The 16,758-nt window shown below is 46.7% G+C and overlaps 1 protein-coding gene across 1 annotated transcript; it reads right to left on the bottom strand.

Annotated features, from left to right (window-relative positions):
- Positions 1–80: 80 nt before the first annotated feature.
- On the bottom strand, positions 81–1,121 carry LOC135389672 (uncharacterized). The gene has a single exon (XM_064619705.1). It carries the CDS (start codon positions 1,119–1,121, stop codon positions 81–83), a length of 1,041 nt encoding a protein of 346 aa, XP_064475775.1.
- Positions 1,122–16,758: the final 15,637 nt, after the last annotated feature.

The following is a 16,758-nucleotide window of genomic DNA, read 5'->3' as shown; positions in this document are numbered from 1 at the left end:
ATCGTGTGTTGCATAATGATTGCAGTAAGAAGAAAGACGCCTGTCAATAACTTTTGCCGACTAGGAAGAGCTTCCATTACCTATTTTTTTGTTGGCGGTGTGACCCGCGGCCTTGTGGTTTTCTTTCGTGCAGCCACAAGCTCCTTGTCAGATATGTCAGGGAGTGACCCGCTCCCCGACAGACTAGATATATTCTTTTTGGGGGCTTGGGAGCTCGTGCTCGCAAAGGAGCGCTCAGAGCTCGTCTCGTCCTCGCAATCCATGGATGTCACCTCCGTGGACTGTGAGGACAGGTGTGGCGTCGGTGTTAGTGACGCCACTGGAGTTTCGGGGACTGGAAGTGGATGTGCACCTTGTTGAACTTCATTTGTGGTTGTCTCTGTCAGTAGTGATTGCTCGGTCTGTGTGTACTGTGTTACTACTTTCACTTTCTGTTTCACGGCTGTGGCAAAAGATTTTTCGAAAAAGATGGGAGCTACTTTTTCCCTTGCTTCTGGGTAACTGATGTTCTGTGGGACTTCTTTTTCATATTTCGACTTTGTACAGGACCTCGAGTACGATGGGTGGTTGGAAGAACAGTTGACACAGCAGTCTGGCCCTTTGCATTCTTTAGTCTCATGGTCAGACTTTCCACATCGTGCACAACAGGCAGAGCCACGGCACCCGTCTGCAGCATGTCCAAACCTGTTGCACCGAAAACAGCGCAACGGGTTCGGAATGTAAGGTCGGACATCTGCTGACAAGTAGCCTACTTTTAGTTTTGTTGGAAGTGTGGGCCTGTCAAAAGTCAGTACTATATTTCGTGTGGTGATGTACTCCCCATTTTTACGGATTTTGATTTTACGTACATCAGTGACATCCTGGTCTTTTAAGTTTTCTAGGATTTCTTCCACAGGCACGTCAATCAGTTCTGATACTGCGATGACGCCCCTGCAAGTGTTCAGTGTTTTGTGCAAGGAAGCTGAAATCTTTTTACCCATCATCTCATGTGTGTTTAGAATGCGTTCACAGTCTATTTCATTGGAGCATTTTACGAGAAGGTCGCCAGATCTGATGCGTTTGATTTCAGTAATGTACTTAGACAGTGATGCCACCGCTTTCTCAATGAAAAAGGGTGACATCTTTCCCAGTGGTGCGCTTTTCTCTTTCTCTGTATCTGCAGAAGAAAGTACGATGTATTTTGAAGTGAACTGTTTTGTTACAGTCCTTAAGGCTTCGGTCCGTGGACGCTTTGCGGCCGCGATCTCATTAGAAGAAGAATATTTACCCATGTAGGTTTGATCAATGAGTATTCCAAAAAGGTCACCCGTATTTCATACTCATACATACGGGAAGGTCCCGGAGTTTGACAACCCATCAGCCGGGGCTTGACCAAGTCCCCGACTGCCACCGTTCAAGGTTTCTACCCTTCACCTTAAATCCCCTCGGCACGGTACGGATAACACCTTAGGACTGGGGGCTGGGGTCCGTGGTGGCGCCACTCACCAAACACCAGCCGAAGCCGGTGCCCCCTGCGGGGCGAGCGACTTTCAACTACTCGTCAATTGTGAAGCAGATATTGTATCCCAGGTCATTCCAGAGCAGGGATTGCCAATACGGTATGGACCACGAGAATGAGGCAGCTTCGGTATTCCAAGCCAGAAATCCAGCCTGTGTGGTGAAGCGCTGTGGTCTTTTTGTGAATCCTGACACGCCGTACGTGGCCACGAGCCCCGATCGCCTTATTGATGACGATGGCATCCTTGAGATCAAATGCCCTGCAAGTGCTCAAAACTACCCGTCCATCGTGGAAACTGCTAAAAGACATGCCATTGGTGTCAAAGTTTCTAAAGAAGGTTCACTGTACCTGCCGCGATCACATAAATACTTTTATCGGATCCAAGCGCAATTAAATATAACTAAGAGAAGATATTGCAAGCTTGGGATCTGGTCACCCACGGACATGCAGGTACTTACAATAAGAAAATACCCATCGTTGTGGGAATGCCTGTTGCCCCAGCTCAAAAAGTTCTACCTACATTACCTGATGCCAGAAATAATCGATCCCCGTGTAACAAGGCATATGAAATTGAGAGAAGATGCTGTGCACATGAGTGACCTTCAGGACGTGCTGTAGCTGTTGTCCACGTTTGTCCTTACTACTCCGTCGCAGGTCGTAAGGTGATGGCATACCGAACTACGGAATGTACGAAGCAGGATTTCATTATTTGAAGAATGCACTGCAAGAGTGACAGCCTTGACTCTGCTTGGCTTGGATGTAACATGTGTTTAGCAAGACACAGCGGATCCACGTCAAAGTCAGCGTGTCGAGAACAATTTCTTTGCAATATTTCTTGCATGGCAGTAGACAATGATAACTGTGTGACATTTTATAGGCAATCTACCACTAAGCTGTGTTTCTTTGGCTTTTTTTAATGATCATTTTGGTTGCCGGAGCATGACAGGTATTGTGTATGTGTGTACGCAGATAATTTCGAAACAGTTCACAAAACAGAAGAAATAAAGTGTTAGAAAATGTTGGCTACTTAGTTGATCGTTAGAAGCCTTGGCTGCCTTGGCCTTGTCTGATGCCGACTAATCAGAAAAGAAAAAAGAGAAAATGGGGCGCTCTTTACTGCAATCCGCTTCACTTATCGGTGGTGGTGGGCAAGAGGATCGCTTAGACATTGTAGCGTGGTGAGAAATCATGCGCAGTAAACAGTGGGACTCGCGAATATGTCATCTCCACAATTTGATAAAGGAAAATAATCAGGTGTAGTCACTCGCCCTTTAATTTGAGGAAAGAAAAACAGGTTACGATAAATACACTTATATTTCGACAGCTTTTATTTTCGGCATCATACACAAGTGCATTACGCCACACATTTCGAAGCAGTGGGTAGGGTTTCTTAAAAGCCATCATGGCTGCCGCCTGTCGCGCAATTAGTATGTTCGAACGAAAGAAAAATAACTCATCGGAAGGACAGGTATGGTGAACTATAGTTCACCATAGTACAGGTCATGGTAAGCTAGTACAGCCATTGTGTCGTAACGACGGAAGAAAAAGACGGTGTGGGTTTCGTCAACCTGTAGAATGCAACCTCTCTGAATCCCTCTTCCAAAGCAATTTTCTGATATAAACAGGTAAATGGCGCACATTCCAAAGAGTAATATATGCCTTTTCGTGTACACAATTTCCTTTACAAGGTGTTTACTATTGATCTCTTTCTTCTCTACACCCTGAAAAGAAGAAGCGGCAGCCAGCGGGCTCCTCGTACCGTCAGTACCCAAAGTCAGACAACGTATAGGCACGCAAACGTGCGTGCATTCGTCATTTCCGATTTTGCAACGTCAGTCGTGACGTTGCCCACATACGTGAGGCCGACAACGGTCAGCTCTTTCACCACCACCACCACCACCACCGATTTTGGTCCAGAAATATCACGTGGCTCAACAGTGCGTGGCGCCATCCATCGCGAGGAGATGACATGTGCGGGTTGGGTGATTCGGCCTTAACCATGCGCTCGAAGGTTTTGCCTAAACAACTTGTAAGAGCTATAGGCCTGTAACTACATGCATTGGAAGGATCAATCCCTGGCTTCAAAAGTGGAACGACTGTAGCCACCTTCCAACGAGATGGGAGTTCACCCTGATTCCAAACTGAATTGAAGAAGTGCAGGAGAACTTCTTGTGATGTTTTTGATAAATGCTGCAACATGCTGTACGTGATTCGATCTGGCCCGGTGCTGTATGTTGATGATGATGATTGGGATTTTTTTGGCGCAGCGACAACGAAGGTCATAATGCGCCAAGCTTGGTGATGTAAGATAACTTGAGTTAAAACTGTAATGATGTACTTAAAACCACAAGGTAGCATAGACAAAATAACGGAATTAGAATCAGAACAAGCGGGATTAAAAATTTACAACTTGTCGAGAATACCTACGTCTCTAAAAAACTTAAAAACGTTCTCAAATTGAACAAGAGGTTCATCACCCAGTAAAAGAGCTGCGTGAAAAGGAATAAAGTTCTTATGTACCGTGTTGAAAGTACCGTTGGCGATGAATGTTGTACAATGGGCATTCTATGAGAATGTGTATGATGGAAAGTTGTGTGTCGCAATTCATACAATGTGGTGGCTCCTCTCCCCATGTGTAATATGTGTGTGTCCTATCCTTAGCCGGCAGCGTGTTCTCTCTTGAAGCCGGTTTTCAAGAGGATAAGTACACCTCCCAATTTTACCTTTTATGAGACGGAGTTTATTATTGGCTTCAGTTCCCCAAAATTGCTGCCACTTTGCCTTCATTTTTGTATTTTAGCACGCAAACTAAATCCTCAAACGGCACATCAAAAGGAGTAACACCCTCGGACTGCAGGATGGCAGCTGCAGCCCGGTGAGCACATTCATTTCCTGCAATGCCCACATGGCTGGGTACCCAGCAAATGGTTAGCTTGTACCCTTTGCTAGTGATCAATGATGCTAAGTGTCTCGCACGTTGAATAAGGAAGTTTTTTTGTTTTGTGGAAGCTACATATCGCTTGCAAGGCACTAAGTGAGTCAGTGTAGATGACTGATGATGTGATATGGTTCTGCAAGATAAAGTTAAGCGCCAAAATAATAGCATAAACTTCAGCGCTGAATATTGACATCACCAGATTTAGACGATGTGCCCTTGTCGATGTCGTCGTTACCATTGCGCACGATACGCCTGTGCTTGTCTTTGATCCGTCAGTGTAAAAGTCCACATGATCACCAAAACTGTTCCTGAGGTGTTGAAATTCTTGTTGCAGCACAACTGAGGAAGTATTGGTTTTCCTGTACTTGGTTAATGAGCAGTTGGACTGTGTTGGTGCTGACCATGGAGGAAGATCTTTGCCAGATTCGGATACCAAGGAATTGTATTCAGTGAAGTCATAACATTGAACCTGGTGTACAATACGCATGGACAAGGGACATGTAGCACAGGATCTGTTAAGAAACAGCTGTCTAAGACGTGTACTTTTGACACATGGAAGCGCCGCATGTTGAGGGTAACTTTTCGTCCTCAACGCATAACGGATGGCGAGATAAGTACGTCGCCTCTCGAGGGACATCTCATCACATTCAACATATAGGCTTTGTACTGGTGAGGTCCGGAAGGCCCCGAGGACTAGTCGTAGCCCTTGGTGGTGTATGGGGTCCAGACGTTTCAATGTGGAGGGCCGTGCCGATCCGTAGATGATGCTTCCATAATCTAGCCTTGATCGGACAACAGAGGTGAAAATACGGTGAAGAGTGTGTTGATCTGCTCCCCAAGATCTGTGTGAGAAGACTTTTAACAGAGCCAAAGATTTTGTACATTTCACTTTCAGGCCACTTATATGTGGCAAGAACGTGAGTTTCCTATCAAAAATCAGGCCCAAGAATTTGTGTTCCGGCCTGATGGCAAGAGATATCCCGTTCATATAGAGAGATGGGTCTGGAAGCACCCCTCTCCGCCTTGAAAAAGGCACACACACAGTTTTGTCTGCTGAAAACTTGAAGCCGTTCTCAGTGGACGATTTACTCAGTTTGTTAATGGCAAGTTGCAACTGTCTTTCGCATGTGGCCAAGTTCGTGGATGAACATGAAATCTGTAAATCGTCGACATAGAGTGAGTACGTGATAGTCGCGGGTATCGCTTTGGCAACAGAGTTCATTTTGAGAAGAAACAGGGTGACACTCAGCACACATCCCTGCGGAACGCCATTCTCTTGTACAAACGTCCGGGAAAGGGTTGTACCGAGTCGCACCCTAAACATTTTTCCACTGAGGAAGTCTGAAATGCACTGGGAGAGGCGGCCGCGTATTCCGCACGATTTGAGATCAAGCAATATACCGTATCGCCAAGTTGTGTCATATGCCTTTTCTAGGTCAAAAAAGATTGATACACAGAGTTGTTTTTTAACGAAGGCTTCGCGAATAGTGGTTTCCAGACGAACAAGATGATCAGTGGTAGAACAGCCAGCCCGGAATCCACACTGGTATCTGTCAAGCAGGTTATGTTGTTCTACGTAATAAACAAGGCGGCTGTTGACCATTCGTTCGAATGTCTTTCCTAAGCAACTCGTGAGTGCGACAGGCCTGTAGCTTGTTGGGTTTGAAGCTTCTTTCCCTGGCTTCAAAAGCGGTATGATTGTTGCAATTTTCCAATTGGGAGGAAGGTGCCCTTCTTGCCAAATCAAATTGAAGAAATATAGTAGTGCTTCTTGGGAAGTTTTAGACAAATGCTGGAGCATGGAATATGTTATGCGATCTGGTCCAGGTGATGCTTGCTTTGTTATTGACACAGCTTTCAAGAGTTCAATCATTGTGAAAGGCATGTTGTAGAGGCACCTATTACCTGCACTGCTTTGAATTGTGGCTTTTTCAGCACTTTGCTTAATTTTTATGAAGTCTCTATTGTTATGTGACGAACTGCAGACGTTTTGGAAGTGCTCGCCAAGGACATCGGCCTGTTCACTCATGTTTTTGCAAGGTACTCCGTTAACTTCTAAGAGTGGTATATGTGAATCTTGTGTAGACGCCCTTAATTTTTATAACTCTGTCCCAAACAACTTTAGAAGAAGTGTTGCTGTTTAAAGATGACAAGAAGCTCTTCCACGATGCACGTTTAGCTTCTTTTCTTGTCCACTTAGCTTTCGCTCGAACTCTCTTAAATTGGATCAGGTTGTCTGGAGTCGGGTACCTCCGAAAGATACCCCACGCTCGATTTTGATCTTTCCGCGTTTTCCTGCATTCATCTGTCCACCAAGGTTTGGGACGCTTGGGGAGACGGCCAGATGTCTGCGGGATAGATCGCTCAGCAGCATTTATAATTATCCCGGTGACAAAACGGTTTGCATCTTCAACAGACTTACCAGCTAAGGATGATGCCACAAGACTAGCTTCCTTTTGAAAGAAGTTCCAGCCAGCCTTGGAAAGTTTCCATCGTGGTGGTCGTGTAAGAAACGTGTTTTTGGAACCACGAATTGTCAGGACTGCGGGGAAGTGGTCACTCCCACGAGGGTTCTGTTCAACGGTCCAGTCAATACAATTATAAATGGAAGGACTACTAAGAGATATGTCAAAGGATGATAAACTTTGTGTTGAGGAGTTTATATATGTGTGTAATCCTGTGTTTAGTAGACAAACTGGTCGTGAAAGGAATAACCTTTCTACCATTTTTCTCCGGCTATCTACCTTTGAACTCCCCCACAAGGGGTTGTGGGCATTCAGGTCACCTAGAATTAGGTATGGCTGAGGAAGTTGGTCACAGAACTCTTCCAAATCTCTCTGTTGTATTACCACTGAAGGGGGCAGGTACACTGAACATATTGTAAGGACCCTGTCCAGGCATACCTGGACAGCTACTGCTTCCATATGTGTAACCAGTGGGATCTGTTTTGCAGGTGTGGATAGTGGAAGGACCACAGCCACACCTCCAGATGTACGGGTGTTAATACGATCCTTTCTGAAAACATTGTGTCTGCGAAATGGGTTTACACTTTGTTCATTCAGATATGTCTCTTGTATGCAAAAACAGACTGCATTGTATTTTTCAAAAAGGTCGTGAATGTCATTTATATTTGAAAAGAGGCCTCGACAATTCCACTGAAGGATTACCTGTCCCATAATGAATGTGGTGGTGAATAAAAGCAAAAGGATCAAAGACATTTTGTGTTGTATTTATGGGGGTTGTACCCTAGGTAGGGGATGCTTACGCTTTCCCCTGCCTCGGCTTTCTGTACTTCGTTGTTCCTTCCCCTGGGAAGGAGTGCACGGAAGGTTCGACGATGACTTCTGCGACGCGCAGTCGTCATCGCAGGATGAGATGGGTTTTTTGTGCACCCATCCCATATTGAAGGTGTGCCATCGGCCTCAGTGGAGGCCGTGGCCACCTCTTCCTGACCAGTTGGCACGTTGGTCAGGGAGGAGGAACGCGACACTTGCGCATCCTCATGTTTTTTTGGGGAGTGTGGGGTTGAGGCCCCAGAGTCTGGGTACCCACGGAAACACTGCGCGGTGCCACTCCCCTTTGCACCGACTCAGCGAAACTTTTTACTTTTTTGCGGAAGTCCAACTGTGCCCTAGCTGCCTTATAGCTGACATTTTGTTCTGTCTTAATTTTCAAGATTTCCTTTTCATCCTGGAATTTTGGGCAACTTCTTGAGTAGGCAGGGTGATTGCCGTGGCAGTTAGAACAACAAAAACTATTTTTGCAAGATTCTGGTGTGTGTTCCTTCCCGTCGCCGGCACACTTTGGGTAGACTAGGTGCCCACGACACACTTGCGAATGGTGACCAAAACGCTGGCACTTGAAACATCTGCGCGGGTTGGGTATGTAGTGGCGTACAGGACAGTTTACATAGCCTGCTTTCAACTCAGAGGGAAGACTGTGAAGTTGGAATGAAAGAACAAGATGTCTGGTGGGGATCCCTTTGTTGTCCCTACGAATAACAATCCGCTCTGCGCTCACGACAACCTGATCTCTCAATCCCTCTTCGATCTCTGATTCGGAGCACAAAAGTAGCTCATCACAGGAGATTACCCCCCTTTACCGTATTCAAAGTGCGGTGTGCTGTCACTGAGATCGGGATCTCACCAACCAGCCTAATCGACAACAAACCCGAACTCTGCTGACTGGTCTCAACCTCGATCTGGATCTCTCCACTTCTCAACTTTTTGGCCTTGTATGTTTTTCCAACCACGTTTTCAAGGGATTTAGCGACGATGAAGGGGGATACCTTATCAAGTGACTTTGTTTCATCATCAGACTTCATTATCAGTATTTTCGGATACCATGGTTCTTTGTTTTTCTCAAAGAGATGCATGGCTTGAACCTCGTTGCGGCCCCTCTTTGGAGGCCGATCATGTCTTAAGGGGGGAAATTGATTAGAATCCATGAAAGATGGTTGTACATTCAGTGCAGATGGTGTGCCAGCCACCATCGACCCCAACAAGGGAACATGCTACGCATGCTAGCACTTGCCACTGCACGATACCCAAGTGCAGTTTCTAGGAGATAGAAAGAACTGCCCAAGGTTGACCCTAGCCGCCAAAGAAGATGAAGGGAGGAAATGGAGAGCGTGAAGGAGAGAAAGGGAAGGTGATGAAAAGAGAAATGGCGACTAGTTGAATAATCCTGGCCGGGCCTTCCAGGACCACCCGACTATGGGAAGCAGGGGCCAAAGCGGTGTGTTGCTTTCCCGGAGGGGCCCCGAAGGGTCCTAAACAACCTCCGGGTCCACTCAACCGCCAGGATCCCCCTTTCCCCAGACACGGGACAGCCACGCACAGCTATACGTGGGGGTCTACCTCCTGCGGCGCCCCAACCGTGAGTGCAGGGGGGGGGGGGCTACTGCGGCTGCTGCCGGGCGATGGGGGCGCCAAGTTCCCGACGCCGGGAGGTGCTGTTTGTCTTGGAGACGACAGAGCACGCAGCAGCTCCATCATACAAAATGGTTTATTAAAAGCATGGCTGTCACTGGTGCCATATGTGATTTTGAATTTCTCAGCATCATCTTTGACTTTTAAGAAATCCGTGGTGTAGTGAGAGGAGGAAGAAACACTCTGGAAGTATTCTTCCAACACATCTGCCTGTTCTTCTAAAGTTTGGCACACCGCACCATTCCTCTCCAAGAGGGGAATAGAGAAGCTTGTGTAATTGCCCTTTATTTTTTTAGTCGATCCCACACAACCTTAGTTGGGGTGCTGCTAATCAAGGAAGAGACAAAACCCTTCCATGATTCACTCTTTGCTTGTCGGCGTGTCCACCTAGCTTTTGCTCGAGCTCTCCTAAACGCCAGTAGATTTGCTGGGGTTGGATACCGCCGGAACCTGCCCCAAGCACGGTTCTGCTCTTTTCATGTATTTCCACAGCCCTCCGACCACCAAGGCTTGCAACGCCTGGGCAGTTGACCTGATGACTGTAGAATGGACTTGGTTGCTGCTTTTACAAGAATGTCTGTGACACAGTTATTTGCATCATTCAGCCCAAGGAGGGACTCCATAGAAAGTGTGGCTTCTTGTTTAAAGAGGTTCCAGTCTGCTAACTGTGTCTTCCAACGAGGGGGGCGGGTTTTAATTGCACCTGATGGTCGATTGATCTCTAAAACGACAGGGAAGTGATCGCTACCATAGTGGTTTTCGTCCACTGTCCATGAAATGTCCTGAAATACAGATGGACTGCACAGCGAAATATCAATGGCTGAAAAGGACTGCGAAGCAGCATTAACACGAGTAGCGTTTCCTGCACTGAGCAGGCAGATTGGCAAGGATGCTAATAATTTCTCAAACATTTTACCTCGGGTGTCAACTTTGGAACAACCCGAGAGCAAATGATGCGCATTGAAATCTCCCAGTACTAGAAAAGGCGATGGGAGTTGATTAATAAGATCCTCAAGCTGTCTCTGTTCGACCCTGACTGATGGCGGTAGGTATAAAGAGCATACCGTCACTGCACGGTCAGTGCAGATCTGTACAGCAATGACCTCAAGATTTGTGGAAAGTGGAACGTCTCTCTTGGGAAGTGTTCTGGCCGTGAGAATGGCCACACCTCCGGAAGCACGTGCCGTGTTCGTTCGGTCCTTACGATAAACGTTCTACCGTCGGAGGTGGAAAGGTGTGTCTGGAATCAAATTTGTTTCTTGGAGACAGAAACAGGCAGCATGATGTTTGTCTGCCAAATCATGGACGTCATCAAGATTTTTCAGCAAACCCCGGCAGTTCCACTGAATAATGCTCTGGGAACTCATAAGAAATGTACAGAAGAGGAAAAAGAATATGGACTGAACCACTACTCTAAGGTGTAAAGACCTTGTGGAACAACTGTCAATGAATGCGGAGGGATTAAGGAGCTTGTATTCTCGGTGGAGGAACCCTTTGTTGTTGTTCCTTAGCTTATCCTCCTCGTCCTCGGCCAGCTTTTTTCCCTCTCTGTTCCTTGCCCATGGAAAGACTTGGTAGACTCGAAGACGACTTCTGAGACCAGCAGTCGTCGTCATCGAGATCCATGCTCTGACTCGTGTTTTGAGACAGGCCCATGGCAATCCCGTCCCAAACGGAGGGGGATGCAACAACCTCCTCTGAGGTTAACATTGCATCTCCCTAGCTGTTCGTCTGAGAGGCCACCGGGGGAGAACCTTCAGTGTCCCTCTCTGTGCATTGGGGAGTGTGGAGGGGAGCCCCAGAGGTCTGGATCTCCACCTCTACTCTGAGTGGTGCCACTCCCCTGCGCACCACATCAGAGAAGGTTCCTTCCTTCTGGAACGCCAATTGTGCCTTTGCTGCACTGTACGTGATATGTTGCTCAGTTTTCAGTTTGAGGATTTGTTTCTCTTCCTTCCAACAAGGACATGATCTGGAGTAAACAGGGTGGTTACCCTTGCAATTGGCACATTGAAAGTCATTGTTGCACGACTCTGACGAATGGTCTTTGCCTGCGCACTTAGCACAGACGGGCTGCCCACGGCATACCTGAGAACCGTGGCCAAACCGCTGGGACTTGTAACAGCGACTCGGATTTGGGATGTAAGCCCTCACATTGCAACTGAGGTAACCGGCTTTGATTGTTTCTGGCAGCTGTGGAGCTTGAAAGAAAGGATGACGTGCTTTGTTGGGATTTCTTTCCCATCCCTACGCCTGACTATTCGCTTTACGGCAACCACACCGTGCTGTTGTAGGCCTTCTTGGAGTTCCGATTCCGAACAGTCAACAAGATCGCTCTCAGAAATTACTCCTTTAACAATGTTGAGACTCCGGTGTGAACTTACTGTGACAGATATCCCATTGATGCTTGTCAGTGAAAGAAGAGCACTGCTTTGCTCTCGCTTTTCAACGTGGACTTGGATATCTCCAGAGCACAGTTTCTTGGCATTGTATTCTTTACCTAGCGCTTTCGCTATTACAAAAGGAGATATCTTTGATTTTGATTTTTGATTTGATTGTAAGTTTAATGGCGCAGCGACAACTGAGATCATAGTGCGCCAAATACGATGATGATACATGAATGGGTTATGTTAAGAGCATAGTGATTTAATTAAAAGGACAGTTGTGTAACTACACTTCTGTGTAAATTGGAAGGTAAAACTGGTAAACTAAAACTTCACAACTGGTTGATTACATTCACCTCTCTAAAAAAATTTAAAACATTTTCAAAGGGAACGAGAGCGTCATCACCCAGCAAAAGTGATGGGTGAAGAGGCAAATAGTGGTCATAAAAGAAAGGGAAACACTGCTTACGATGTTTCTCAAACAAAGGGCAAGTGATGAGCAGGTGTAAAACGGAAAGGTCAGCTCCGCACCTTGTGCACACGGGTGCTTCCTCTCCCCGTAAAAGATGTGCATGAGTGAGAAAGGTGTGCCCTAGCCTCAGTCGACTCCATAGGACCTCATGATGTCGCTTTGGAAAAAGTTGAACACATGCGCCAACATGAGGTTTGACTGTATGAAGTTTGTTGTGTGTTTGTGTTGCCCAGAAACCCTGCCATTTCTTGTTGATGTCTTTCTTGAGTTGTAGCATCAGGTCACTAGACGGAATTTCAAAAGGTGTGATATCATTTCCTTGGGCAGCTGCAGCTGCACGATCAGCTTTCTCATTTCCGCGAATGCCGACGTGGCTTGGCACCCAGCATAGCCTCAAGCTGTACCCTTTTCCTTGTATGAGACTCATTAGGTACCGTGCCCGCCTGACCAGTAGGTTCTTGTGTGTTGCAAGACTACTGATTGCACGCAGAGAGCTGAGGGAGTCTGAGTATATCACTGACGTCACAACGTGTTCCTGAAGAATGTGATTGAGTGCTACAATAATAGCGTACATCTCACCACTAAAGATCGATAAAACAGTACTTAAATTGTGTGACTTTGTGCATGTGCCAGATATCATGGCGCATGACACCCCAACGCTGGATTTCGATGCATCCGTGTAAATCTCAACATGATCACCAAAGCTTTCTTTCAGGTCTTCAAATTCATGCATGATTTCTGCTGCAGGGGTTTCCTGTTTGTTGTACTTTAGAAGAGTTACATCACACGCAACGGGTTGTTGCCAAGGGGGAACCATCTTGCTACAGTCTACTGAAGGTAAGGTAAAACAGGTGAAAGCATAGTTCTCAACATCATGTTGGAGTCGCATGCTGAATGGGGCTACCGCATGGGGCTTGTTCTCAAAAAGCTGCTTAAAGCGAGTTCCTTTTATGCAGGCCAAAGCAGGATGTTGAGAGTGCCCCCTAATTCTCACGCTATATGAAGCTCCAAGATAAAAACGGCGTGTTTCCAGAGACCACTCGTTTGACTGTACGTAAAGAGACTGGACTGGAGTGGTTCTGAAAGCCCCAAGCACTAGCCTTAACCCGAGGTGGTGCACAGCGTCTAGAGCCTTCAAGACGGATGGGCGTGCCGATCCGTAAACGAAACACCCGTAATCTAACTTGGCACGAACAGTGCTGCTATATATACGGTGAAGGGTTTGACGGTCTGCACCCCATGATCTGTGGGATACAATTTTAAGTATGTTCAGAGACTTTAAGCATTTTGCTTTCAAGTTCTTCACGTGGGAAGAGAAGGTTAGCTTTTTATCAAAGTTAACGCCAAGAAATTTATGCTCGTCCTGAACAGTGATATCCTGACCATTCATTTTAAGTTCTGGCTCAGCAAAGAGGCCCCTGCGTCGTGAAAAAGGTACACAAACAGTCTTGCTGGGTGAAAATCTAAATCCATTTTCGCATGCCCATTTGCACAGCTTGTTAACGGCAAGTTGTAGCTGACGCTCACAGACAGAAAGACTGGAAGAAGAGCAAGATATCTGCAAGTCATCTACATAAAGTGAATATGAAATGGATGGAGGTAGGACACGGACAAGAGAGTTCACTTTGATTATGAATAGGGTGACACTGAGAACAGCTCCTTGGGGAACACCATTCTCTTGTGTGAATGCTTGAGAGATTGTAGTGCCTAACTGAACCCTGAATGTCCGTCCTTCAAGAAAATTGGCGATACAGCGAAACAGACGACCACGAATTCCTAGAACATGCAAGTCTCTAAGTATGCCATACCGCCACGCTGTGTCGTAAGCCTTTTCTAGATCGAAAAACAATGACACACAGTGTTGTCTCCTGATAAAGGCTTCTCTTATTGTGGTTTCCAGCCTCAACAGGTGATCTGATGTTGATCGTGCAGCCCTAAAGCCACACTGATACCTGTCTAAGCACTGATTTTCTTCGAGGAAGTACATAAGACGACCATTTACCATCCGCTCAAATGTTTTACCCAGGCAACTGGTCAGTGCGATTGGCCTGTAACTCGATGGATCCGATTCATCTTTTCCTGGCTTTAGGAGAGGGATGATGGTTGCCATTTTCCACTGGGAAGGAAGCTGACCTTCTCGCCAGACTAGATTAAAGAAGTCAAGAAGACTGGATAGAGAGTCGCGTGGCAAGTGCACTAGCATTGAATAGGTGATTCTGTCTGGTCCTGGTGCTGTGTTTTTTCGAGCAGACAAGGCCCTCAACAGTTCTGTCATTGTAAATGGCTTGTTATAAGCACACTTGTCGCCTGATCTACAAGGGATGTGCTGCTTCTCAGCACGTTCTTTAAGCTTTAAGAAGTCACTACTGTAGTGGGACGAGCTCGACACGTTGCAAAAATGCTCGCCAATGACATTAGCTTGCTCGTCCGCACTCTGACAGACTGCCCCATTCACTTGAAGCAAAGGGATAGAAAAACTAGTATAGTCACCTTTAATTTTCTTAAGCCTGTCCCATACTACTTTAGATGGGGTGTTTGTGTTTAAAGATGACACAAAAGTGCTCCAAGACTGTTTTTTGGCTTGTCGCCGTGTCCAACGTGCCCTAGCACGAGCTCTTTTGAAAAGAAGGAGGTTTGTCCCAGTGGGGTACCTCCTAAAGATACCCCACGCTCTGTTCTGTGCTTTGCGTGCCTTTGCGCATTCATCTGTCCACCAGGGTTTGGGACGCCTGGGAAGACGGCCAGATGTCTGAGGAATGGACTGCTCAGCAGCGTGTACGATTATGTTGGTAATAGTGTTATTTGCCTCTTCAACAGACATGCGTTCAAAGGACGAAGGCGTAAGACTGGCCTCAGTTTGGAACAAGTTCCAGTCTGCCTCGGAATGTTTCCATCGTGGTGGTCGTGTCATCAGCGAGTTTGTGTGACCACGGAATTTTATAACCACGGGGAAGTGATCACTTCCATGCGGGTTTTGTTCAACTGTCCAGTCAAGAGAATGAAAGAGAGAGGGACTGCACAGTGAAATATCTAAGCAAGAAAAACTTTGAGTCGAAGAATGTACATATGTGGGTAAGCCTGTGTTCAGTAGACAAATAGGCCTTGAAAAGAGCACCCTCTCCAACATTTTTCCTCGCCTATCCACTCTTGCACTACCCCACAAGGGGTTGTGTGCATTCAGGTCACCAAGGATCATAAATGGCTGAGGAAGTTGATCAATTAAGTTCTCCAAAGCTCTCTGTTCTAGTACAACTGATGGTGACAGGTAGAGCGAACATATTGTGAGGACCCTGTCGAGGCATACTTGAACTGCTACTGCCTCGAGGTCCGTAACAAGTGGAACATGTTTTGTGGGTATTGAATGTGGTAAAACCACAGCCACACCTCCAGATGCACGTGTACTGTCTGCACGATCCTTCCTGACAATGGTGTGTCTGCGAAAAGGATTTAGGTTGTGTTCATGTAGGTATGTTTCCTGTAAACAAATACACACTGCCCTGTATTTCTCTAAAAGATCGTGCACGTCATCAATGTTTGGGAAAAGGCCCCGGCAGTTCCACTGAAGGATAACTTGTCCCATATTTAAGATGCTGAGCAACAGAAGAAGAGAGTGTATCTGCATTGTCTGTGTGTATGTTCAGGGGGGCTGTACTCTTGGGGGTGGTTGCTTTGCCTTTTCCTTCGAGTTACATCCCCTTCCTCTGCCAGTTCTACGTTGTCTTTGTTCTTTCATTTCAGAAGAACTGTTGGGGAGGCTCGACGTTGACTTCTGCGACGAGCAGTCATCGTCGTCAACCTCCATACTCAGATTCGTAGTTTGAGATGAGTCCCTTGGGACACCGTCCCAAACTGAGGGGGCACCGACAACCTCCTTCGAGGCCGTCGCGGCCTGTTGGTGACTGGCTACAGAAGCAGCCGGAGCCACTGGAGAAGAACTCTCCACTGGCTTCTCTTTTGTTTGGGGAGTGTGGGGTAGAGGCTCAGAAGTCTGAGTCTCTACGGATTTTGTCAGTGGCACCACTCCCCTGCGCGCCACTGCGGCATAACCGCCCTTGTTTGCAAATTCATACTGTGTCTTCGCGTCTTTGTACGAAATGTCTTGTGTTACTTTTATTCTAAGTATGTCCTTTTCTTCCTTCCATCGAGGGCAGGATCGAGAGTAGGCGGGGTGGTTGCCCTTGCAGTTTGCACAGTAGAGCTCCTTTTGACAGGCTTCAACAACATGGTCTTGCTCGGTACCGGCGCACTTTGGGCAAGTGGTCTTCCCACGGCAAGCCTGTGATCCGTGCCCAAAACGCTGGCATTTGAAGCAGCGTCGTGGGTTTGGAACAAACGGTTGGACGTGGCAGTTGATATATCCTGCCTTTACGGTGGAAGGAAGTCTGTGTAGCTGAAAGGAAAGGACTACATGCTTGGTTGGGATTTCCCTACCATCACGACGCATGACAATTCGCCTGGCTGCTGTTACACCCTCATCTTTAAGCCCTTCTTGGATCTCAGTGTCAGAACAGTCAAGGAGTTGTTCCTCAGATATT

Source organism: Ornithodoros turicata, chromosome 3 (assembly GCF_037126465.1).
Source record: "Ornithodoros turicata isolate Travis chromosome 3, ASM3712646v1, whole genome shotgun sequence".
In the NCBI taxonomy this organism is placed as follows: Eukaryota; Metazoa; Arthropoda; class Arachnida; order Ixodida; family Argasidae; genus Ornithodoros; species Ornithodoros turicata.
Note: the sequence above shows the minus strand (reverse complement) of the source record. Positions and strands in the feature narration are given on the sequence as shown.